This window comes from Ovis canadensis, chromosome 8, assembly GCF_042477335.2.
Source record: "Ovis canadensis isolate MfBH-ARS-UI-01 breed Bighorn chromosome 8, ARS-UI_OviCan_v2, whole genome shotgun sequence".
NCBI classification, from domain to species: domain Eukaryota; kingdom Metazoa; phylum Chordata; class Mammalia; order Artiodactyla; family Bovidae; genus Ovis; species Ovis canadensis.
The window spans coordinates 96,202,700-96,227,609 of record NC_091252.1 but is presented as its reverse complement, the minus strand read 5'-3'; the positions used below and the strand labels follow the sequence as shown (position 1 = coordinate 96,227,609).

The following is a 24,910-nucleotide window of genomic DNA, read 5'->3' as shown; positions in this document are numbered from 1 at the left end:
TTCTTCTCCATCCCCATTCATTTATTTCTCTCTTACAATCACAGACTATCAAAACACCGCACACCCTATAGGATCCAGTCCAAACCACGGTTTGCTGAATTATGAATGCTTTCTTCCCCCCCCCCCACCCCCCCCTCAGCATAACCCAAAAGAGCTCTTTCCCTTTCTGTTTTCTCATGGCAGGCTGTTTTTAGCACTTTGGTAGCTCTTAGTAATTCTGCAATATGGTCTAGTTATTTGTGAACATTTTATTTTATTCCCCTGTGGATTGTAAACATCTAAAGAATGGGGGTGAACATAGGAATCATACTTTAATTCCCAAATATTATTTGTGCCGATGGCTCTAATAGAGAGCATTTGAAGGGCACGCACCTTAACTCTTTGGAGGCTGAAAGAGTTTTTTAGGCGTGTTGGAGACCTGGCATTTCCGGGGATCCGACAGCCCCGCCCTCTTTCAGAGTTATGAGGGCACTATTTTATTGTTAAGGTCTACCCAGATCCTAACACTGGGTGCAAATGCCACGTGCCTGCGTCCGGTGTGCGCGCGCGCGCACAGGCAACAACCCTGGCGGCTGCTTTGCGGGGAGAAAATTCATCGACCTCCAAGCCTCTTTTCCCCAGTTCTTAACACCTCAGATCGCTGGAGTTTTCAGTATAATTTGGCCGAAGGTGCTTTGGGGCTCCTCCGAGTGGAATGCCCTGTTCTTCCCGCACCGCGTACCAGTGAGACGGGAGAGGGGCATTACAGAGTGCAGGTCTTTTACCAAACACGAGAGCAGGCAGTTTCCAAGTCTCAGCCCAGCCGGGGCCGACTCGGTCAGAGCTGAGGTTGGAGGAGCCATGTCGGCGCAAGGATGCAACAGGATTTGCGAGGCGCGAGCGATAAAGGAAAAGGCCACCTAGCGGGCTTTGTTTCCGATTCTGGCAGGTTCTCCGGCCAGAGATTGCAAACGTGAAGCCTACCGAAGCACTTCCTTACATTAATTGCAAGGGGAGGGGGAGAGACTCATGTTACAGCAGCTCGTCTCTCCCTCCCTGTAACTGCTAAATTGTAGCTTTAAAAGGAAGTGACATGGGGTGGGGAGAGACGTCAGCTGAGGACCACTTTTTTTTTTTTTTTCCTTTCCCGAAGGGTCCACCCCATGGGTGGAGTCTCGCTTTTTTCTTTCCAGCGTTGGCTGTCTTACAGCGCCTATAAACTAGTGGCAATTTCTGCACCGCAGCCTGCTCCCTTCAGTTTCCGATCTCTAAGTCCACGTGTCCAGGGCTGCCAGAAAGGAGGTATCTGCGGTTCGTGCTGTTTGCAGGCGGCTTCACCTCTGGGCGTGGCGGATGTGTGCGCCCCTCTGTCTCTCCCTCGTTATTTCTCTCCTTGGCTGGATTTCCCTAAAACCTCTGGAAGGGGTAGGTAAGCGAGAGGAGGCGAGGAAGGCGGAGAAGGAAGTGAGGCGACCGCGGGAACGTGGAGGGGCTTTGCCGCCGCACAAGGACCATCTCTTTGTGCTCAGCCGGGGGGAGCGTGTCTGTGCGCCTTGGGATGCCGAGCTGCTGCGCTGGGGTTCATTTCCCCACCCCTGTCCAGCCATCCCCCACCCCACCTCCCTCCACCTCCCCGCCTCGGGTGAAAGAATTTTCTCTGCAATAGATGAAGCTGGGGCGAAGGTTCCTGTTACCGATCGGTCTCTTTTTGTGTCAGGCAACGTGTTCTTCCGTCTCTGGCGTTTCTATGGCAACCACAAAAAGACTACACCAAATGCATCCCCTCTACCCATCGCTTTATTTGTGTTTGCTCCGCGTCGGCGGCTCTCCGCGCGCGGGTTCTCGCCCGGGGCTGCTCAGAGGCAGCCTGGCTTCGTGGCTACCCATCCTCACCCCCAGTTTTGGTTTTTCCCTATTACAGGCGGGCTGGGGGAGGGGAGTTGTCAAGGAAACAGGCTTTTATACTTACGTCTTTATTTACTTAATTTTCAGCCTATGAAATTTTTTCATCATATCTGGGAATTAGAAAAACAGTGATTTGATGTTTCTGTAAGTCTTCCGTTTCTGGTCTTTCTGGAAAACCTAAACTGTTCTCAAGACGTGATGTTAAATCCGTGATCTAACTAAAGAGGTTGGGGGTGGGTGGGTAGCACTTACTTCTTTAGAGGAGATGAGATCCTGGAGAAAAGTTTTAGAGGGTGTTTGAGAATCCACTGACAGATATGTTATTTTTCTGCCCAGGTTTGCTTAAGAGTCTAGATATTTAAAAGAGGGGTCTTTGTTCTAGTCTGAACTTACTTAGCACACAATTTAAGTTCAACAAGTATAAGTAACCATCGGTAACTACCAGCAGGGTTCTCATTTTTTTTGGTATCTTTCTAATAGGGATCAGGGGCTGTCCCCTCCCCTTAAGGTGAGGGTCTTCTTTTTCAAAACTGGGAAAGAATGAACTCATCTATGACTGTTAGTTAAGCATTCTCAGTAGGAAAAAAAAAAAGTATCTATCATGAGTTAAGGGAGAAAGTGTCTGGTGTGTATGTGATGTGTGTGATTGTGTGGGGTGGGGGCTAGTAGGGCAGGGACATCAGGGGCAAGTCAAGCCCTAAGTTAAAACTACTAAATCTTCTTCATATCCTCTGTGGAGGGAAAAAGAGTTGGTTTTCAAGGAAAATATAAAGCAGAGAGAAAAAAGTATCATCTACCTAGTAACAGGCATAGTTAAATATAAGTAAAATCAAGTGACCCATCTGTTGAACAGACTAGTCCAAATCCGCTTATTAACAGGTAGGAGTGAGGCTGACAGTTTTCATTCAGTGCATCTGAGATGTTTGATAACGGACACCATTCTTTTAAGGGGTGTCCTGAATTACCAAATTGGGATTTATAGAATGGATCAACAGTCATATCACCCTTGAGTCTTAAAATTATCTGTAGTTTCAGATAAAGATTTGTGAAGGTGGCTTAGCCCTCACAATGTCTTCCCTCTAGACAGAGGAAAGCATCACTTGGAAACCTCCCAGTACTCCCCCTCCCCTCCCCCCACTCCCCAGGGAAGCAGGAAGAAGGGGTGGTTTAATGAGGTTCTGCTTGCCAAGATCCTTATCTCAGCATGGTCTTTTCTATGACTTATAAAACTTATAGGACAAGAGGTCTTAAGAATTACAGATACAAAAGTTATCTGAAAAATAGCATGGCACAAAACTAGCGGGACTTAAGAGAGCTAGTTTAGAGGCATAAAGCACACAAAAGTGTCATTAAAAAATAAGATGATCGTTTTGAAAAGCCCAGGCTAATATATATAAATAGTTGGAGTGTAGGTTTGCAAAGAGTGTGGGAAGCAGTCAAGCTCGGTTACTGTTTACCAGCCTGAAGATGTCCTCACAGATCTCGGATACAGTTCAACCACATCAGATGGACCACATGACCCTGCGGGATGGATGGACAGTGTGCAAGTCAAGTGTGATGGGGCACTCCTGAGCTTCCAAATCTAGGAGTTTCACAGCAAAAAGCCTTGTAGGATGGGGTTCAAAGGAAAAGTAGCAAGAATTGTTTATCATTTCAGCCAAAAAAAAGAGAAAGAATCACTGTCCTGTAATTGGACTGAGTAGAACTTAAAAACTTAACACTCTTGACCTGGGTAGGGTCGATGAAGGATCAGTGGCGTGCGTCCATGGAGCAAACACCCTTGACCTGAGGAAGGTCAATGGAGCTATGGATGCAAAGCCAATTCTGAGTCCCCTGAAAGGGTGGATGGAGGCGGTGCTGAGGAAATACCTGGTGAGGTTGGAGTTAGTCATTCACCATTGTTGGGATTGCATGGCTCTAAACTGGACGCTGTCAAGTTTGTGAAGATAATAGAAGTGGTGGTCTGTGGTCTCAAGTTTAAAATTTGTCAAACCGATGACAACATGAGTAGGTGGGCACACAGTTGGAAAGAAGGAGGCGGGGCAAGAGAGAAGTGAGATGCAATAAGTCTGGGAAGCATATTATGAGGATGTTGACGTTGAAGGTTTGAAGGAGAAGAGACAGATGATTCTAGGGGAAAAGGCAAAGGTGTCCCAGGGAACAAGGATGGTGGTGGGCGATGGGTCCTGGGTCAAGGTTCTTGTCTGAAGCAGGGAGAAGTCCGTCTTTAGTCTGGAATGGGCCAGGTGGAGAGAACTGGTGTGGAGAGAACTGGTAGTGATTCGGGGACAGGACTTTGTTTAACTCAGAGCAAGACTGGTAGAAAAAGTGAAAAAGTGTTAGTCACTCAGTCGTGTCCAACTCTTTGCGACACTATAGACTATAACCTGCCAGGCTCCTCTGTCCGTGGAATTCTCCAGGCAAGAATACTGGAGAGGGTAGTCATTCCCTTCTACAGATGATCTTCCTGGCCAAGAGATTGAACCTGGGTCTTCAGCATTGCAGGCAGATTCTTTACCATCTGAGTCCCTGTAAAAAGAATGCAGAATCCTTCCTAACCCAGTTACTGTTGAGTTGAAACTCCCAAGAAGTGAAGGCTAGACTTAAATCAGACTTAAAAGAAGTGAGAAATTTGGGAAAGGAAGCCCCCACACCCACAACGGCATTCTAATAATACTAACCATTGCTGTTGCTTTCAATTGTGGGGTGCTCAAGTGAGCACTGGGCACACTTACTATATTTTGTTTGATTTGCTGTATTCCGAAAAAGAGGTCTCATGGGCATGGCAATACACTGTATTCATAGTTCTGAATGGTTTTGGACACCTCAGTGTTCAAATGTAGTCAAGCCTGGCTTAAAAACCATCTACATCCCATAGAGTTTGTGCAACGCTAATTCAAGGAGCTTCATCCCAGGGCAAAATCCGTTTGCGAACTTTGTAACTTGGACATTTGGCTTCGTGTAGGAACCAAGGAGGATCACTGCTAAGCTGGTGGGAAAGAGGAAGCTTAAATCATGAACTTGCTCTTTTCACAGTATTTATGTGCATTTATTATGTGTAAATAGCTTATTGTTCAGACACTGTATCAGACTCTTTGCAACTCCACGGACTGCAGCACGCCAGGCTTGCCTGTCTTTCACTATCTCCCAGAGCTTGCTCAAACTCATGACCATCGAGTCCGTGATGCCATCCAACCATCTCATCCTCTGTCATCCCCTTCTCCTCCTGCCTTCAATCTTTCCCAGCATCAGGGTCTTTTCTAATGAGTCGACTCTTCGCATCCGGTGGCCAAAGTATTGGAGCTTCAGCTTCAGCATCAGTCCTTCCAATGAATATTCAGGACTGATTTCCTTTAGGATGGACTGGTTGGAGCTCCTTGCAGTCCACGGGACTCTCAAGAGTCTTCTCCAGCACCACGGTTCAAAAGCATCAATTCTCTGGTGCTCAGCTTTCTTTATAGTTCAACTCTCACATCCATACATGACCGCTGGAAAAACCATAGCCTTGACTAAACAGACCTTTGTCAACAAAGTCATGTCTCTGCTTTTGAATGTGCCATCTAGGTTGGTCATCACCTTCCTTCCAAGCAGTAAACGTCTTTTAATTTAGTGGTTGCAGTCACCGTCCACAGTGACTTTGGAGCCCAAGATGGTGACTGGCTGATCTCCGTTTTCTTTGAGTGCCTGAATATTTTAAAACAAGAGCAATTTTTGGTGAAAACTATGATGGAACAGTCTCTCTAACCTGTTTTCCTTTGTTGTTTAAGACTTTCTCAACAAAGATTTCCTGCTTGTGTTTGTTCCTCCAACCTGATTTGCTTTGCTTCTTCCTTTAACCTTTGGTTCTTCCTTTCAGTTGTCACTCATTCATTCCTGTATCACCCATCCACTTACGCGTTCACTCACAAATGATAATAGTATGTGTCAGACACTGTATATTACGGATGTGGCAATAAATAGGCAACTAATTCCTCCTTGAAGAAGCTCAGAGACTTGCAGGGGAAAAGATGGAGAAACAGTCCCTTAAACCAGCGAGTACTGGCTTTATTACTATTATTAAACCATAGTTGATTTGCAATATTGTGTTAGCTTCAAATGTACAACTTCAGATTATTTTCCATTACGGATTATTGTACATTAAACTTACTATTACTGAAAACAGTTCCACAGGCTATACAGCAAATCCTTACTCTTTGTCTGTTTAATGGAGAGTAGTGAAGCGACTTAGCAGCAGCAGCAGCGTATATCTAGGAATCTCATGTTCCTAGTTTATCCCTCCTCTTCCCCTTTCCCTTTCGGTAGCTATAAGTTTGTTTTCTATGCCCGCGAGTCTTGTGACTGTTTCATAAATAAATTGATTTGTATTACTTATTTTTTAGATTCCAGATATAAGTGATGTGATATAATACTTGTCTTTCTCTACCTGATTTACTTCACTCAGTATGATGATCTCTAGGTCTGTCGTGTTGCTGCAAATGGCCACATTTCATTCTTTTGCATGGCTGAGTAATATTCCGTTTTTCTTCCCTGATAGCTCAGTTGGTAAAGAATCCATCTGCAATGCAGGAGACCCCGGTTCATTTCCTGGGTCAGGAAGATTTGCTGGAGAAGGGATAGGCTACCCACTCCAGTATTCTTGGGCTTCCCTTATGGCTCAGCTGGTAAAGAATCCACCTGCAATGTGGCAGACCTCAGTTCAATCCCTGGGTTGGGAAGATCCCCTGGAGAAGGGAAAGGCTACCCACTCTAGTATCCTGGCCTGGAGAATTCCATTGACTGTATAGACCTTGGGGTCGCAAACAGCTGGACATGACTGAGCAACTTTCAGTTCACATATACACACACACACACACACATATATACATACAGGGACTGGAATAGATTGAAGGCAGGAGGAGAAGGGGACAACAGAGGATGAGATGGTTGGATGGCATCACCGACTTGATGGACATGAGTTTGAGCAGGCTCTGGGAGTTGGTGATGGACAGGGAAGCCTGGCGTGCTGCAGTCCATGGGGTCGCAAAGAATTGGACACGACTGAGCAACTGAACTGATACATACAGAGGGTATTGTTTTTGATTTAAACATTTATTGGCTAACGGCACCAGATGCTTCTTTCATTGAACAGTTCTATACATAGATTGTTCTGGGCAGAGAGGTAGAGTGCTTAGCAGTTGACTGTTCATCTTATAATTTTCTTGTGTCTTCCTCACTGGTTGGGCATATGTCTGATGTCAGTAAACATTTGTTGGCTAACTGAATGGAAGAAGTGAGGTTTTGACCCTGCAGACACAGAGACACAATGTGCAGCAGGCTTGTAAATTCTCTGTCTGAAAAGCACAAGCTGAGTGAGATCATCTCTCAAAGTTCCCTCAGAGTGAGTTCCTTGTAGAATTCTGTGGGACTACAGCTCCTTCCAGATGGACTCAAAATAGGACATTTTTAAGGGACAAGCTCCCAACTGCATCGAAATTATATGCCCATTGCTTTACTACATAATCCCCGGTCATTAGATTTCCCATAAGGCATTGCAAGCCTGTGTCTCATTCTACAAAAGCAAGTGGGTTTCAACACCTTAAATCCAAATATCCCCAATAAATTATGTTAAATAAGTATTTAAACTTGTTACAGAGCTTCCTGTTTGTATTTCCTGCTGTCGTGGAGCTCCTCTCAGCAGGATTGTTTGGCCTCTTGTAATTTCTACCTTCAGCAGGAAATTATATGGGCAACCTAACAAAGTTCATCCGGAACACCCCCTCCGGTGCCCGCCTGACCTTCAGAGCAAACACTTAGCAGATTCCCCTTCTTTGTTATTCTGATTGCAGATGAGGTCAGCCTCTCCCTTTGGCAGGAAGTTGTTCCAGATAACTGGTTGGCAGAGGTCTCTCCCCTCTGACCTTGGGTCATACCGAATGGCTGTTCCATGGTCATTTCTACGTAGGATCCGCAGAAGAGGCACATTGTGACCTTCGCAGTTGGAAGGACACTTCCTGACACTGAATTTCCTGCAGGAGAGTATTCCTTAGTCTGGGGGATGAAGGGTAACCTACAGAAGCGATCAGAGATGCTGAGGTGACCCGCCAACCTGTAGGGTATATGTGAGAATCATAGCAGCCCACCTGGCTGAGGGCACCTCATGGGCTAGTCAGTTACACAGCCCTCACACTTCTTCATTCCCTTTATCCTCGTAACAAACAGAGCAGGTCAAACCTGTTATCTCTCTCCATTTTATAGAGAGAGAAAGTAAAGATGAGAGTATGTTACTCACCTAACATCATAATAAGTAACCGAAACAGAACTGAGATTGGACTCAAGACTATGGTACCGCTCCCCACCACCAATCCCCCATTTCAGTGGCATCATCTTGCATCTGTGCGCAGGGCCAGCCTGGGATTTAGACACGCAGTGCTTCTGCAGTCCTCAACAGCTCCCTACCATGTGGACCTTCCCTTGCATGCCTTTCATCCTAGGTTTTAGGAGCTTCAGAAATTCTGGAAGAGAGAATAGTAATTTAGAACTTGAGGCGGGAGGGAACTTATAGCAGTACTTCTAAGACAAGCTACTTTCATAGTTTTCAGGGAGCTTTGTTGTTTTGTTGTGGTTTAGCCATAGAGGTGGTTAAAGAAGAAAAGGAAAGATATACCCATCTGAACACAGAGTTCCAAAGAATAGTAAGGAGAGATAAGAAAGCCTTCCTCAGCGATCAGTGCACAGAAATAGAGGAAAACAACAGAATGGGAAAGACTAGAGATCTCTTCAAGAAAATTAGAGATACCAAGGGAACATTTCATGCAAAGATGGGTGCAATGAAGGACAGAAATGGTATGGACCTAACAGATGCAGAAGATATTAAGAAGAGGTGGCAAGAATACACAGAAGAACTGTACAAAAAAGATCTTCATGGCCCATATAACCATGATGGTGTGCTCACTCACCTAGAGCCAGACATCCTGGAATGTGAAGTCAAATGGGGCTTAGGAAGCATCACTATGAACAAAACTAGTGAAGGTGATGGAATTCTGTTGCGCTCTTTCAAATCCTAAAAGACGATGCTGTGCAAGTGCTGTGCTCAATATGCCAGCACATTTGGAAAACTCAGCAGTGGCCACAGGACTGGAAAAGGTCAGTTTTCATTCCAATCCCAAAGAAAGGCAATGCCAAAGAATGTTCAAACTGTTGCACGATTGCACTCATCTCACCCAATAGCAAAAAAATTTATTCATTTTTAATTGAAGGATAATTGCTTTATAGTAGCTCACAATAGCTCAAAATTCTTCAAGCGAGGTTTCAATAGTATGTGAACCGAGAACTTCCAGATGTTAAAACTGGTTTTAGAAAAGGCAGAGGAACCAGAGAACAAATTGCCAACATCAGTTGGATCATTGAAAGGGCAAGAGAGTTCCGGAAAAACATCTACTTCTGCTTTATTGACTATGCTAAAGCCTTTGACTGTATGGATCACAACAAACTGTGGAAAATTCTGAAAGAAACAAGAATACCAGACCACCTTACCTGCCTCTTGAGAAACCTGTATGCAGGTCAGGAAGCAACAGTTAGACCTGGACAAGAAACCACAGCCTGGTTCCAAATAGGAAAAGGAGTCCATCAAGGCTGTATATTGTCAGCCTGCTTATTTAACTTATATGCAGAGCACATCATGAGAAATGCTGGACTGGAAGAAGCACAAGCTGGAATCAAGACTGCCTGGAGAAATATCAATAATCTCACATATGCAGATGACACCACCCTTATGGCAGAAAGCCAAGAGGAACTAAGAGCCTCTTGATGAAAGTGAAAGAGGAGAGTGAAAAACTGACTTAAAACTCAGCATTAAAAAAATTAAGATCATGGCATCTGGTCCCATCACTTCATGGCAAATAGATGGAGAAACAATGGAAACAGAGACAGACTATTTTCTTGAGCTGCAAAATCACTGCAGATGGTGACTGCAGCCATGAGATTAAAAGACGCTTGCTCCTTGGAAGAAAAGTTATGACCAACCTAGAGAGCATATTAAGAAGCAGAGACTTTTTTTACTTTGCCAACAAAGGTCTGTTTAGTCAAAGCTGTGGTTTTTCCAGTAGTCATGTATGGATGTGAGGGTTGGACCATAAAGAAAGGTGAGCACCAAAGAATTGATGCTTCTGAACTGTGGTGTTGGAGAAGACTCCTGACAGTCGCTTGGACTGCAAGGAGATCAAACCAGTCCATCCTGAAGGAAATCAGTCCTGATTATTCATTGGAAGGACTGATGCTGAAACTGAAACTCCAATCCTTTGGCCACCTGATGTGAAGAGCTGACTCATTGGAAAAGACCCTGATGTTGGGAAAGAGTGAAGGCAGGAGGAGAGGGGACGACAGAGGATGAGATGGCTGGATGACATCACCGACTCAATGGACATGAGTTTGAGCAAGCTCTGGGAGTTGGTGATGGACAGGGAGGCCTGGTGTGCTGCAGTCCACGGGGTCGAAAAGAGTCAGACATGAGTGAGTGACTGAACCGACTGACTGAGGGAGCTTTGTTGTTTTGTTGTGGTTTAGCCGAAGAGGTGGTACAGTGGAGGAGGAGAACAGGCCCTATGTTAAAATATCTGAGTGACAGTGCAGTTCATACTTTAAATTGAATATGAACTGTGCTCAGAGCCAGTTTAAATTTTTTTTTTAATACATGACTGAACTGAACTCGACATATAATCAGCTTAAGCATTATTATTATTATAAATGTGTCTATTTATTTAGTTGTGGCTAGCAGGATCTTTTAATTGTGTCATATGGGATCTAACTTCCTGACCAGGGATCGAACCTGGGTCCCTGCATTGGGAGAGGTGAGTCTGAACCAGTGGACCACCAAGGAAGTCTAAATACTGTTATTTTTTAATTTATTCATTTTTAATGGAAGGATAATTGCTTTACGATATACTGTTGCTTTCTGCCATACATCAACATGAATCAGCCGTAGGTATACATATGTCTCCTCCCTCTTGAACCTCCCTCCCACCTCCCACCCCATTCCACCCCTCTAGATTGTCACAGAGCCCTGGTTTGAGCTCCTGGCATTATTCTCAATGGTGAATAACTGAGAGCATCTCTTCTAAGATGAGGAACAAAGACAAGGGTGCCCACTCTTGCCACTGTCATTCACCATAATTCTGGAAGCCACAGGGACGGCAATCAGAGAAGAAAAAGAAAGGAATCCAGGTGGGAAAAGAAGTAGATCTCTCTTTTCAGGTGACAGGACACTATACACAGAAAACCCTAAAGATACCATCAGAATCAATTTTTAATCAAGGATTGAACTTTGCCACGAAGTTGCTCATAGAATACCTGCTATGCCTGCCCTCCATGATTCCCAAGGCTGTGGGTAGATGGAGTCATCTTTTCTTATCTGTTTTTGATTGTCAACAAATCTATTAGAGAGTCTAAAGGCACAGAATTATCAGCAAAGATACCGCCAGGGCTTATCTTGGCTAAACTTTGACAAGAGAAGGACAGAAATGAATTGAGTGAAGGTTGGTCTTTTTCCCATCTCCTTCCTGAGCTGTCCCCTCTCTGTGGGCAGAGGTTAACCCAGGCTGATGAAATTTTAAAGAGTCTGTCCTTCTCTAGCGCTTCCTCCCAGGATGCAGAAGCCGTCCACACACCAGCAAAAGCAACATCTGAAACCTCCTACTGGGCACCTGCTTGTTCTTCCCCTCCCCTCTCTCTTACTCGAAAGACTGATGGGAAAGACTGATGCTGGGAAAGATTGAAGCAGGAGGAGAAGGGGACGACAGGATGAGATGGTTGAATGGGATCACCGACTCAATGGACATGAGTTTGAGCAAACTTCAGGAGATGGTAATGGACAGGGAGGCCTGGTGTGCTGCAGTCCACGGAGTCGCAAAGAGTCGGACACGATTGAGCAACTAGATTGTCACAGAGCCCTGGTTTGAGCTCCCTGTCATTATTCTCGATGGTGAATGACAAAGCATCTCCTCATGGTTGAGGCTGAAAACGAAAACAACCTCTCTCTTCTGCTGTGGGGAAGAGTAAGGTGAAAGGAGGTGTGGTGAGCAGCTGCCTTCCCAAATGTTATCACTCTTTGAGGCTCATCTCCAGAATCTCTTGCTCTGTTATCCAGACCTTCTTCCTTAATCCCGTTACTGCTTCATAGCAGTCGCTCTTTTCAGTTTAGTTCAGTTCAGTCGCTCAGTCCTGTCCGACTCTTTGTGACCCCATGAATCGCAGCACACCAGGCCTCCCTGTCCATCACCAACTCCCGGAATTCACTCAAACTCATGTCCATCGAGTCGGTGATGCCATCCAGCCATCTCATCCTCTGTCGTCCCCTTCTCCTCCTGCGCCCGATCCCTCTCAGGATCAGGGTCTTTTCCAATGAGTCAACTCTTCGCATCAGGTGGCCAAAGTACTGGAGTTTCAGCTTCAGCATCAGTCCTTCCAATGAACACCCAGGACTGATCTCTTTTAGGATGGACTGGTTGGATCTCCTTGCAGTCCAAGGGACTCTCAAGAGTCTTCTCCAACACCACAGTTCAAAAGCACAAATTCTTCAACGCTCAGCTTTCTTCACAGTCCAACTCTCACATCCATACATGACCACTGGAAAAACCATAGCCTTGACTAGACAGACCTTAGTTGGCAAAGTAATGTCTCTGCTTTTCAATATGCTATCTAGGTTGGTCATAACTTTCCTTCCAAGGAGTAAGTGTCTTTTAATTTCATAGCTGCAATCACCATCTGCAGTGATTTTGGAGCCCCCCAAAATAAAGTCTGACACTGTTTCTACTGTTTCCCTATCTATTTATTTCCCATGAAGTGATGGGACCAGATGCCCTGATCTTAGTTTTCTGAATGTTGAGCTTTAAGCCATTTTTTTCACTCTCCTCTTTCACTTTCATCAAGAGGCTTTTTAGTTCCTCTTCACTTTCTGCCATAAGGGTGGTGTCATCTGCATATCTGAGGTTACTGATATTTCTCCCGGCAATCTTGATTCCAGCTTGTGCTTCGTCCAGCCCAGTGTTTCTCATGATGTGCTCTGCATATAAGTTAAATAAGCAGGCTGACAATATACAGCCTTGACGGACTCCTTTTCCTATTTGGGACCAGGCTGTTGTTTCTTGTCCAGTTCTAAGTGTTGCTTCCTGACCTGCATACAGGTTTCTCAAGAGGCAGGTAAGGTGGTCTGGTATTCCCATCTCTTGAAGAATTTTCCACAGTGTATTGTGATCCACACAGTCAAAGGCTTTGGCATAGTCAATAAAGCAGAAATAGATGTTTTTCTGGAACTCTCTTGCTTTTTCCATGATCCAGCAGATGTTGGCAATTTGATCTCTGGTTCCTCTGCCTTTTCTAAAACCAGCTTGAACAGCTGGAAGTTCGCAGTTCATGTATTGCTGAAGCCTGGCTTAGAGAATTTTGAGCATTACTTTACTAGTGTGTGAGATGAGTGCAATTGTGCGGTAGTTTGAGCATTCTTTGGCATTGCCTTTCTTTGGGATTGGAATGAAAACTGACCTTTTCCAGTCCTGTGGCCACTACTGAGTTTTCCAAATTTGCTGGCATATTGAGTGCAGCACTTTCACAGCATCATCTTTCAGGATTTGAAATAGCTCCACTGGAATTCCATCACCTCCACTAGCTTTGTTCGTAGTGATGCTTTCTAAGGCCCACTTGACTTCACATTCCAGGATGTCTGGCTCTAGGTGAGTGATCACACCATCACGATTATCTTGGTCTTGAAGATCTGTTTTGTACAGTTCTTCTGTGTATTCTTGCCATCTTTTCTTAATATCTTCTGCTTCTGTTAGGTCCATACCATTTCTGTCCTTTATCGAGCCCATCTTTGCATGAAATGTTCCCTTGGTATCTCTAATTTTCTTGAAGAGATCTCTAGTCTTTCCCATTCTGTTGTTTTCCTCTATTTCTGTGCACTGATCACTGAGGAAGGCTTTCTTGTCTCTCCTTGCTATTCTTTAGAGCTCTGCATTCAGATGGGTATATCTTTCTTTTTCTCCTTTGCTTTTCACTTCTCTTCTTTCCAAAGCTATTTGTAAGGCCTCCCCAGACAGCCATTTTGCTTTTTTGCATTTCTTTTCCATGGGGGTGATCTTGATCCCTGTCTCTGTACAATGTCACAAACCTCTATCCATAGTTCATCAGGCACTCTGTCTATCAAATCTATTCCCTTAAATCTATTTCTCACTTCTACTGTATAAGGGATTTGATTTAGGTCATACCTGAATGGTCTGGTGATTTTCCCTACTTTCTTCAGTTTAAGTCTGAATTTGGTAATAAGGAGTTCATGATCTGAGCCACAGTCAGCTCCTGGTCTTGTTTTTGTTGACCGTATAGAGCGTCTCCATCTTTGGCTGCAAAGAATATAATTAATCTGATTTCGGTTTTGACCATCTGGTGATGTCCATGTGTAGAGTCTTCTCTTGTGTTGTTGGAATAGGGTGTTTGCTATGGACCAATGCATTCTGTTGGCAGAACTCTATTAGCCTTTGCCCTGCTTCATTCCATATTCCAAGGCCAAATTTGCCTGTTACTCCAGGTGTCTCTTGACTTCCTACTTTTGCATTCTAGTCCCCTGTAATGAAAAGGATATCTTTTTTGGGCATTAGTTCTAAAAGGTCTTGTAGGTCTTCATAGAACCGTTCAACTTCAGCTTCTTCAGTGTTACTGGTTGGGGCATAGGCTTGGATTACTGTGATATTGAATGGTTTGCCTTGGAAATGAACAGAGATCATTCTGTCTTTTTTTGAGATTGCATCCAAATACTGCATTTCAGACTCTTGTTGACCATGATGGCTACTCCATTTCTTCTAATGGATTCCTGCCCACAGTAGTAGATATAATGGTCATCTGAGTTAAATTCACCCATTCCAGTCCATTTCAGTTTACTGATTCCTAGAATGTCGATGTTCACTCTTGCCATCTCTTGTTTGACCACTTCCAATTTGCCTTGATTCATGGACCTGACATTCCAGGTTCCTATGCAATATTGCTCTTTACAGCATCGGATCTTGCTTCTATCACCAGTCAAATCCACAGCTGGGTACTGTTTTTGCTTTGGCTCCATCCCTTCATTCTTTCTGGAGTTATTTCTCCACTGATCTCCAGTAGCATCTTGGGCACCTACCGACCTGGGGAGTTCCTCTTACAGTATCCTATCATTTTGCCTTTTCATACTGTTCATGGGGTTCTCAAGGCAAGAATACTGAAGTGGTTTGCCATTCCCTTCTCCAGTGGACCACATTCTGTCAGACGTCTCCACCATGACCCACCTGTCTTGGGTGGCCCCACAGGGCATGGCTTAGTTTCATTGAGTTAGACAAGGCTGTGGTCCTAGTGTGATTAGATTGACTAGTTTTCTGTGATTATGTTTTCAGTGTGTCTGCCCTCTGATGCCCTCTCGCAATACTTGGGTTTCTCTTACCTTTTTTCAGATGCTGTTATGTTATAGGCAATTCACTGCAGTTCCCTTGCTGGTGAATTTGAGGCTCTTTCTTTGTTGTGAAAGAATTCAGAGACAAAGCAGGGAGGTTAAGAGAGGAAAGGGAAAGTTTATTTTAATGTGGATCCACTCTCCCTCTGAGAGCTGACCGGTGAGGAGCTGCCACACCAGGCCTCTTTGGGAAGTGGGTTATGAGGGGTGTTCACGTGAAGGGGTGGAAATCACTGGGGAAAGAGTTTAGGGGCCAGTTTCCCTGCTTTTTCACCCCAGCTCTATTTTCCAGAAGGGAGGAGGGATTTTGTTCCTGTGTGATCAGAATTTTTGTGGCGTTGGTGTTCGACACCACTCTGAGCAAAAAGTTTCTGGACTCAAGATATTCTGGCCTCTCCTCACCTTTCTTTGCCTACTGCTGGGACCCTTATCACCGGAAGTGTGTGGTTTCTTATCAGTCTGAAGGTTTCTGCTTTCCTCTGTCTGCTTATGGACCGCTGCTGTTTAGAAGATGCGTGATTTCCTGCCACCTGGCCCCTGCCCCTGTTTCTCTGCTCACACCTAGCTCCCTGCCTGCGGTAGCAGTCCTAGCCTTGTGTCTGCACTGGGGGCTTCTCATCAAAGTTTCTAGCAACGACTGAGTGGATTCTGTAGCCTAGAGAAAGAGGTGGGCACAAGAGACCCGGGATCAGACTTGCCTAATCTGATGCCTTCCAGCCAGGCCCTCCTAGGTTGAGTTCTTCATCGCAGCAAAAAGAGGCAAAAGTCACCAACTCAATGGACATGAGTTTGAGCAAACTCTGGGAGACAATGAAGGACTGGGAGGCTTGGCCTGCTGCAGTCCATGGGGTCACAAAGAGTTGGACACGACTTAATAACTGAACACACACACTTCATCTCAGCACTGCTGATGTTTTGGGCCAACCTGTGCTTTATAGGATGTTCAGCAGCATTCCTGGCCTCCACCCTCCAGCCGCTGTCCCTTCCCTAGTTGTGACAGCTGGAAATGCCCCAGACTTTGCCAGATGTCCCTTGGAGGGGTGAAGGCACCTGCAGTTAAGAACCACTGCTTTAGGAAATTCCCACATCTGACCCACATGGTTGACTTCCCAATCCAAGCATTCTTGTCCCTCTGGGCTAGCCTGTGCTTCCCAGGTTTACCAAGATGAGTCCAAACAAAGGTACAATTCATTCACTGAAATTAACAGATGTGAATTGGAAAATCATAGCAGAAAAAGTGAAAGGCTTCCCTGGTGGCTCAGTGGTAAAGAATTCGCCTGCCAATGCAGGAGACATGGGTTTCATCCCTGGGTTGGGAAGATCCCCTGGAGGAGGAAATGGCAACCCACTCTAGTGTTCTTGCCTGGAGAATCCCATGGGCAGAGGAGCCTGGTGGGCTACAGTCCCTGGGGTCGCAAGAGTCGGACATGGCTGAGCACACGTGCACGCCAAGGAAAAGGCAGCCGTGTAGCTGGAAGTATCCCAGGTTTAGTTTCTTTTCTCTGACACACCGGCAAGAGTCACCTTGTAACCCCAGGCTGCCGGGAGGCAGCTGGGCGGGGCTGGATGGGCTGATAGCACTTCTCAGAACTCTGCGTAGGGAGACCCTGGGGCTTCCCTGGTGGTTCAGAAGATAAAGAATCTGCCTGCAATACAGGCGACTGGGGTTCAATCCTTGTTTCAGGAAGATCCCCTAGAGAAGGAAATGGCAACCTAGGCCAGTAATGGGAAATCCCACAGACAGTGGAACCTGGTGGGCAACAGTCCATGGGCTTGCAAATAGTGACCTGAGTGACTAAAACACACCCCTGGGCCAGGTGGCCTGAACTGGGTGGGATGGATTAACATATCTGTAGAAAGAATTTTGAGCTGCTCAGCGTAAGTGAGCTCACCTCTGCTGGGATCTGCCCTTTTGCCTCGTTTCCTGGGCCTTCCGTTGCTCCACGCCCTGGTCTCTAGGGATCCCTGCTCTCTGAACACCCTCAGTGGCCGTGGGTGTTTCAAACCCCTTCCTCCCTTCTAGTCCTTGGTCTCCAGCCTCTCCCTGGATTGGAGACCACCGTCCCTGCCCTTCCCAGACCTGCCCTGCTTCAGGTAAGGCCCGCTCCCCAGCCCCACGCCTGGGGCTCGCGGGGCGTCCAGCCCCTCTCCTGTCCCTTGTGTCTGCCCTTCTCCCTCCTCCCTTCGGGGACCAGAAAGATGGATAAGAGTGGGGGGGTGGGGTGGGGATGTCTTACTCCTGCATCCCAGGCAATTCCAGAATCGTCCTGAATCCACGTGTCCAGCCTGCTGTGGGTGGGGCGCTGCAGGTGCACAGAGGCGCTAGACAGGGTCACTGCCTGGAGGACAAGACAGAAAGCCAAGTGGGTCATTGTCAACACACTGGCGGGCAGGTGGGAAAGCAGAAAGGGGAGCCCCTGACCACCTGCCCCACCCCAGCCTGGTGCCTCAGGAATGCTTCCTGGAGAAGTCTAGAGCCCCTCCATCAGGTCTGGGGCCTGGGTGCTAGTGTTTGGGTGCCCCACTTGCAGGAGACAGGTTGTGAATCAGAAGTGACCTGTCATGAGAGGAGCGTTCCGTGTGGGGTAGCGTGCAGACTGCGAGGTGGGGTTGGTTGCCACAACCCGTGGACCCTGTGAACTGATCTGGGTGGGAGGAGGCAGGGAGGGCCCACTCAGGCCCAAGGTGGAGGCCAGGCCTGGGCGGGGGATACAGAAGGAGCTGGGCTCCGAATCGTGGGACACAGAGCCCCAGGATTTTGCAAAGGGTTGTGCAGAAAGCTGTTGCTAAGGGGCTTGGTCAGTTCCAGAGAGTTTTGTCCTCTGATCTCTCTGTAGGGCTCCACCCCTGTGGGTATAGGGCTCCTCAAGGGCCTTTGACACTCAGAGATAGTAGATGCAGTAGGAAACCTTTCCTGGAATGCTCTTCTCGAAGGCCTCTTCTATTTTGCCTTCTAATGTCATTTATGTGCCTTAATCATACCGACGTCCTTGGTTGAGTGCTGTGTGCTCCGCTTGCCTGATCCCATTTGATCCTTTATCCAGTCTCGTGGGTTGTGAACTTGTCTCTGGTCCAACTTGAAACTGAGGCACAGATTGGTTAACTCGCATTCCTGAGTCACAGAGCCAGGAATCCCTGTTGGTAGGGCAAACACTGTGACTTTTGATCTACAAATAATTATAAAAGCATCATGTTTACCTGAGTAATGAGTTCTTTCACCCCAAGTTTCCTGGATCTTTTTTGTGGGGAAAGGGTTTTTATAGCATCATGATGTACAGAAATTCCTCTTCACCTCCCAAATCATGAGGAAATTTAAGAAGTTACTGAAGACCGGACAATATAATGAAGACAATATAATCTCAGGTCACTGAGATCCTTATCTGAACTCCATTTCTAGAGGAAAAGAGGGCTAACATTTAAGGGAAATGTTTCTAGAGGCATAAGAGGGCTAATGTTTAGGGGAAACAGAGCCAGGAGCACAGAGAGATTTCAAATGTGCCTGATTATTTTAATTATTTATATTGGTTCCAATTTTAGCCAGGTTGGCACTTCCTGCCCCCTTTCTCCCACTCCTTCTGTGTTCTGAAAAGGCTGAAACTGTGATTTGTCTTTTAGGACAGTCTGGCTTCAAAAGCTTCCCTCTGGCTGACTCCCCAAAGGAGATGGACCTTCTCAAGTGTGTGCTTTGCAAAGCGAGGAGTTTGCTCTGTCCTGTGGATGCTGGGCAGGTCTTGAGCTGTCCTAGTTTTTCCTAATAGCCTAATTTTTCCCCCTAATAACCACGTGACCTAACCCTGCCTGCCCCTCTGGGCAGGGAGAGGATTATTCTGGCAGTCAAGGTGTGCTGCCCTTGATATTAGGGAGAGTCTGGAAACCGTCTGCGCCCTTCTCTAGGTGCTCTCTGCTGGGTCCTGGGGGCTCTTTAGGGTCGCAGGGGGTAGCATGGCATAAGTGGGGGGCAGGGCTGGGTCACAGAGCTGAGGTCTGGCCCCAGCTGCAGCCCCCTGCTTACTCTCTGTGGAACCTTGGGCTCCTTGAAACCAGAGGCTGTCTGGATCTGTGAAACCAGGGGCAGTCTGGGTCTGTGCTGTGCCCTGGCACTGGGAAGTGGGCTGGCACACCCTGGGCTCCCATTTCTTGGTCTCATCCTGGAGGAGTCCAGGGTAGATGCAGATTCTTCAGCCGCCACATCCTGGCCATCTGTGTCCTGTCCAGCTGCCGGGCAAATGCGGCCCAGCTCATTCAAGCATCCATGTTGCCAGAAGGTCCCAGGGAACGGAGCTTTAAGAAAGGAAACAAACATGGACGTGCCATGATCTAACACAAAATTTACATGAACTTTTTGAAGACAAAACGAAGACTTTTCAGGCCAGGTTGTTTGGATTGGGTTAGGCCATTCTTTGCTCCAGACCCTTCGGAGTTAGTTTCCTCTGCTGAAGGGAGTATTTCTGTGTATTTCTGTGGACATATGTTTGTTTTTGGTAAGGAAGATAGCGATGGGGTATTTTTTTGGTTGTTATTTATGTATTTCCAACCAGTCCACACTAAAGGAAATCGGTCCTGAATATTCGTTGGAAGGACTGATGCTGAAGCTGAAACTCCAGTACTTTGGCCACCTGATGCTGACTCATTGGAAAAGACTGTGACGCTGGGAAAGATTGAAGTCAGGAGGAGAAGGGGATGGCAGAGGATGAGATGTTTGGATGGCATTACCGACTCGATGGACATGAGTTTGAGTAAGCTCCGGGAGCTGGTGATGGACAGGGAGGCCTGGCGTGCTGCGGTTCATGGGGTCGCAGAGAGTTGGACAGGACTGAGCGACTGGACTGACTGCTGGTGGCTGCTCTGGGTCTCCGTTGATTCTCTAGCTGCAGTGAGCAGGGGCTACTCTTTGTTGTGGTGCTTGGGCTTCTCACTGCGCTGGCTTCTGTTGTTGAGACCACAGGCTCTAGGCTCATGGGCATCAGTAGTCATGGAGCACAGGCTTAGTTGCCTTGTGGCACGTGGGATCTTCCCGGACCAGGGATTGAACCTATGTCCCCTGGATTGGCAGGCGGACTCTTATCCGCTGCACCACCAGGGAAGCCTTGTGGACATTGTTGAGAAGAAAGCTGAGCTGGATGAGTTTCTTCCCCTCCCTCCTGCCCCCAGTGCTGAGTCTTGGGGATGGGGTGGGATGTGGCCGGCCTGAGTCCTGCCCGAGAAGTTGCCCTCTTGACTGTTTTCTCCTCTGTGTCTGCTGCGGACAGGTGGGCTGATGGAAGGGTGCTTGGGTCTTTCCCTTTGTCTCTGATTACCCTGTGGCTCCTCCCTCCCTTGTTACCGGAGTAATCTCTTCTCTGGAGGAGCCCGGCCCTACTTTTTTCTTTCCGATCTCTCTTCTCCCAATACCTCGGCTATCTCTTGGATAAGGAATCAGCTCTTACTGCTGGCTAGTATCTGTTATCTTATCACCATTTTGTGGTATTATAGTAAGTTATGGGGCTTCCCAGGTGATGCAGCGGTGAAGAATCCGCCTGCCGTTGCGGGAGACGCAGGAGACATGGGTTCCATCCTGGATTGGGAAGATCCCCTGGAGAAGGAAATGGCATATTCTTGTCTCATATTCTTGTCTGGGAAATGCCATGGAGAGAGGAGCCTGGTGGGCTACTGTTCATAGCGTCACCAAGAGTCAGACACGATGGAACACACACACAATAAATTATCCTCCTATTCTCATCAAGCCTTTTTTCACAGGATTATCTTTAAAAATCCCAACAGTCGGGCAGGTGAAATTTGCCGATTCAGGTGCTAACAGTTCAGTTCAGTTGCTCAGTCGTGTCCGACTCTTTAGCTGCCATAAGGGTACCTCCACTCAAATGGTCTCAGATTCTCCAGGGAGATTGGAGAATAACCTCACCCAACCTGCTGTGTGAAATGAGAACCCTGAGGAGGCCATTGTAAGACATGGAAAGAACCCAGTACTCACCACCCCCACTAGAGACCTTTTTTTAAATTTTTCCCCTTTATAATAAGACATTGCAGGAGAAAAGTCTAAAGCAGCTGTGGTTGGACTTTTTGCCCAGGCGTAAAGTGGTTTTTTTAATGTATTAGAGAATAATAAGGAAGAAGGATGGGCTTCTTTTATATGCGTGTGTGTGTGTGTGTACCCTTTTTACTTTTTCATTTTTTACAATATTTTTTTATTTGGCTGTCCCAAATAGTTGAGGTATGTGAACTCTTGGTTGTGGCATTTGGAATCTGGTTCCCTGACCTGGGTTGGAACCTGGGCCCCCTGCACTGAGTGTGGGAGTCTTAGCCGCTGGACCACCAGGGAAGTCCCGCCATGCCCTCCTTAAAACCAGGTTATTAAGCACAGGTTATTAACACTTAACCCAACATTTCATAGTAATCATTTGAAAATGGAAATAATGCTGTCAAATTATCGAGGTGCTTTGGGCTTCCCGAGTGGCTCAGACAGTAAAAAACTGCCTGCAATGCGGGAGACCTGGGTTCAATCTTTGGGTTGGGAAGGTCCCTGGAGAAGGGCATGGCAACCCACTCCAGTATTCTAGCCTGGAGAATTCCCTGGACAGAGGAGCCTGGAGGGCTCCAGTCCATGGGGTCGCAAAGAGACAGGACTGATTGACTGACACACACACACACACACACACACGGGGTCTTTGGCTTAGAAGTACTATCATCTGCTGGAATGTTTGTGTGACACAGATGATGGGATTGGCATTCTGGGGGGAATGTGGAGAAAAGCAACTTTCTGAGCACAGGGAGTTTATCTAATTCAAATTAAACCGACAAGTCTGCTGAATTACATTCCATTGAAGAGATGGGTACATATCCAGTTGGGGACAGACTCGACCATGAGGAAAGCAGCTCCAGACCTAAGTACAGAGTGAGAAACGTTGTTGTCAAAAGCCTGTGCACTTCATTAGGCTTAATCTGATTTTACCCGGAACCTACTTAACACGCAAATGCTGAAATGACTGGCTTAACAAACTTAGTTATCTGTTTTCCTGGGTAAATGATGGAACAGCAATAATCGGCAGGGTAGGGAAAGAAACGAAGAATGAACTAAAAAGAAGATTACTGGTTGAGACTCGCTGATGAACAGCAGCCTGTGGTCTGTGCTGTCCCCCATGTATTTCACTTACGAAGGCTGGAGAGTCCTGGTGACGCTGGCAAGACCGTCACCAAAACAAAACTCTGTCACATGTGCACACCGAGTTGCTTCAGTCGTGTCTGACTCTGCGACCCCTGGGCCACAGCCATAGCCCGCCAGGCTCCTCTGTCCATTGGATTCGCCAGGCAAGGATACTGGAGCGGGTGCCCATGCCCTCCTCCAGGGGACCTTCCTGATGCAGGGATCAAACTCTGACAGTTTTATCTTTGGGCAATTTTAGTTGTACATCTTAGCTTTCCAGAAAGTTTTTTCATTGGGAACAGGTCTCTGGCTGATCCGGGTGAGAGGGGGTTGCTGTGTGGGGTAGGGGTGGGGGCTCCCAGTGGCCTGCTCCTGGCCTGGCCCTCCTTCCTGGAATGGCACTCTGAGCAGGTCTTCCAAGATGACATTAAGACAGGAGGAGGAGGGGGGTTAATCAAAGGCGGCGGGAGTGAGCTGAAGTGGAGCTGCGGGCGGAGGCCTTGGCGACCTGCGCAGACACTGGGGCTTCGCTGCAGACTCAGAGGACCAGCTGTGGATCCTGTGAAAGGAGAACATGGCTGCCTTGGTGGAGGGGCTGCAAACTCAGGTCTCATGGCAGAGGCTCAGCTGTGGGCTCCACCTCGGCCCACGTGGATCAGATGATCAACCTTCTGGTTCCTTGCTTTTGTTCTTAAGTTTTCAAGATGTTTCTAGAAATGCCTGGGGAGAACTGGGCCACTGATGAGAGAAGCGTGACCAGCAGGAAAGTGATGGGGCAGAAAGGAAGCCAGAGCCTGGACACAGGCAGTGGGTACGGTGACGATGACAGTAATCGTGATGATGGCAGTGGTGGTGGTGATGGCGACGATGACGGTGATGATGCCAGTGAGGGTGATAATGGTGATGATGCTCAGAATGATGTGTCGATGATGACGGCGATGCTGATGATAGTGGCGATGATGGTCGTAATGATGATGACGGTGATGATGATGATGGTGGTGATGACGGTGATGAGGATGGTGACAATGATGATGGTGACGATGATGATGGTGATGGTGGTGACAGTGGCGATGATGGTGGTGAGGATGCCGATGGTGGTGATGATGATGATCGTAATGATGATGACGGTGATGATGATGATGGTGGTGATGACGGTGATGAGGATGGTGACAATGATGATGGTGATGAAGGCAATGATGGTGATGATGGTGATGATGATGATGATAGTGGCGATGGTGGTGGTGAGGATGATGGTGATGATGATGGTGATGATGATGATGGTGACGATGATGATGGTGATGAAGGCAATGATGGTGATGATGGTGATGATGGTGATGATGATAGTGGCGATGGTGGTGGTGAGGATGATGGTGATGATGATGGTGACAATGATGATGGTGACGATGATGATGGCGATGGTGGTGACAGTGGCGATGATGGTGGTGAGGATGCCGATGGTGGTGATGATGATGGTCGTAATGATGATGACGGTGATGATGATGATGGTGGTGATGATGAGGATGCCGATGGTGGTGATGGTGATGGTGGTGATGACGGTGATGATGATGGTGACAATGATGATGGTGATGAAGGCAATGATGGTGATGATGGTGATGTTGATGATGCTAGTGGTGATGACGGTGATGATGATGGTGATGATGGATGGTGATGATGGTGATAATGACGGTGACTGATGATGGTGATGAAGGCAATGATGGTGATGGTGATGATGGTGGTGATGGCAACAGTAGCTACCTTTAAGATTGCCATGTGCCAGTCAGGGTTCTAGAAACAGCTAATCCTCACCACAACCCCCTGAGGTAGGAAATATTACTGTCTCCATTTTACAAGTGAAGACACTGAGGTTAAGTAATTTCCCAGGGTTGAACGGCCTGTGAGGGCACACCAGCTCTTGGCTCGTGAACCGCTGCTCAGGTGTGCAGATTGCTGCCTTTATACTTTGGAGCCCTTCAGATGCTCAGTGGGTTCAAGGCCACCTATTGTAACAGGGCAGTGTGAAGCTGCCAGCCTCCTTCACAATCATAGACAAAGGACGTAAAGAAGATAGAGCCAATGGCAGAGAACCCCCTTATCCCTGATTTTGCTTTGTTTTTCCTGACGTTCTTGGATTTTACTTTAATGGTGTGGTGGAAAGTTATGGTAGAAAGAGTCTAGAAGTTTCTGTTATCTCTGACCAACATATATTTCTAGAAGAGGTGGAGTTAAATCACTGAGTTTTTCCCACATCAACTATAGCTTGGTCCTGTTGCATTATTAGCTGGATTTAGGGAAAGTAAACTATCCCGCCTGCCTGCTTGCTTTGCTGATGATGGCCTGGGTGCAGGACCGCACCTGTAGCCCCTGACACTGTAGTCAGGTCACAAATACGCCGTAAGCCAGGCATTTTATTCAGCAGCGTGCTGGGTGCCAGTCGTCCACAT

General features: G+C 46.9%; 1 protein-coding gene across 3 annotated transcripts in view; it reads left to right on the top strand.

Annotated features, from left to right (window-relative positions):
• The first annotated feature begins 1,125 nt into the window (after positions 1-1,125).
• The window catches only part of AGPAT4 (1-acylglycerol-3-phosphate O-acyltransferase 4), a 136,904-nt gene continuing 113,119 nt past the window's right edge, over positions 1,126-24,910 (top strand). The window contains exon 1 of one of the 3 annotated variants that reach the window (XM_069598873.1): positions 1,126-1,281. In XM_069598873.1, the coding sequence (XP_069454974.1) occupies positions 1,143-1,281 (139 nt within the window). In that variant the 5' untranslated portion in view covers positions 1,126-1,142. Of the gene's footprint in view, positions 1,409-24,910 lie in introns of all 3 variants that reach the window. The other 2 variants (XM_069598872.1, XM_069598874.1) reach the window with 2 other exon arrangements.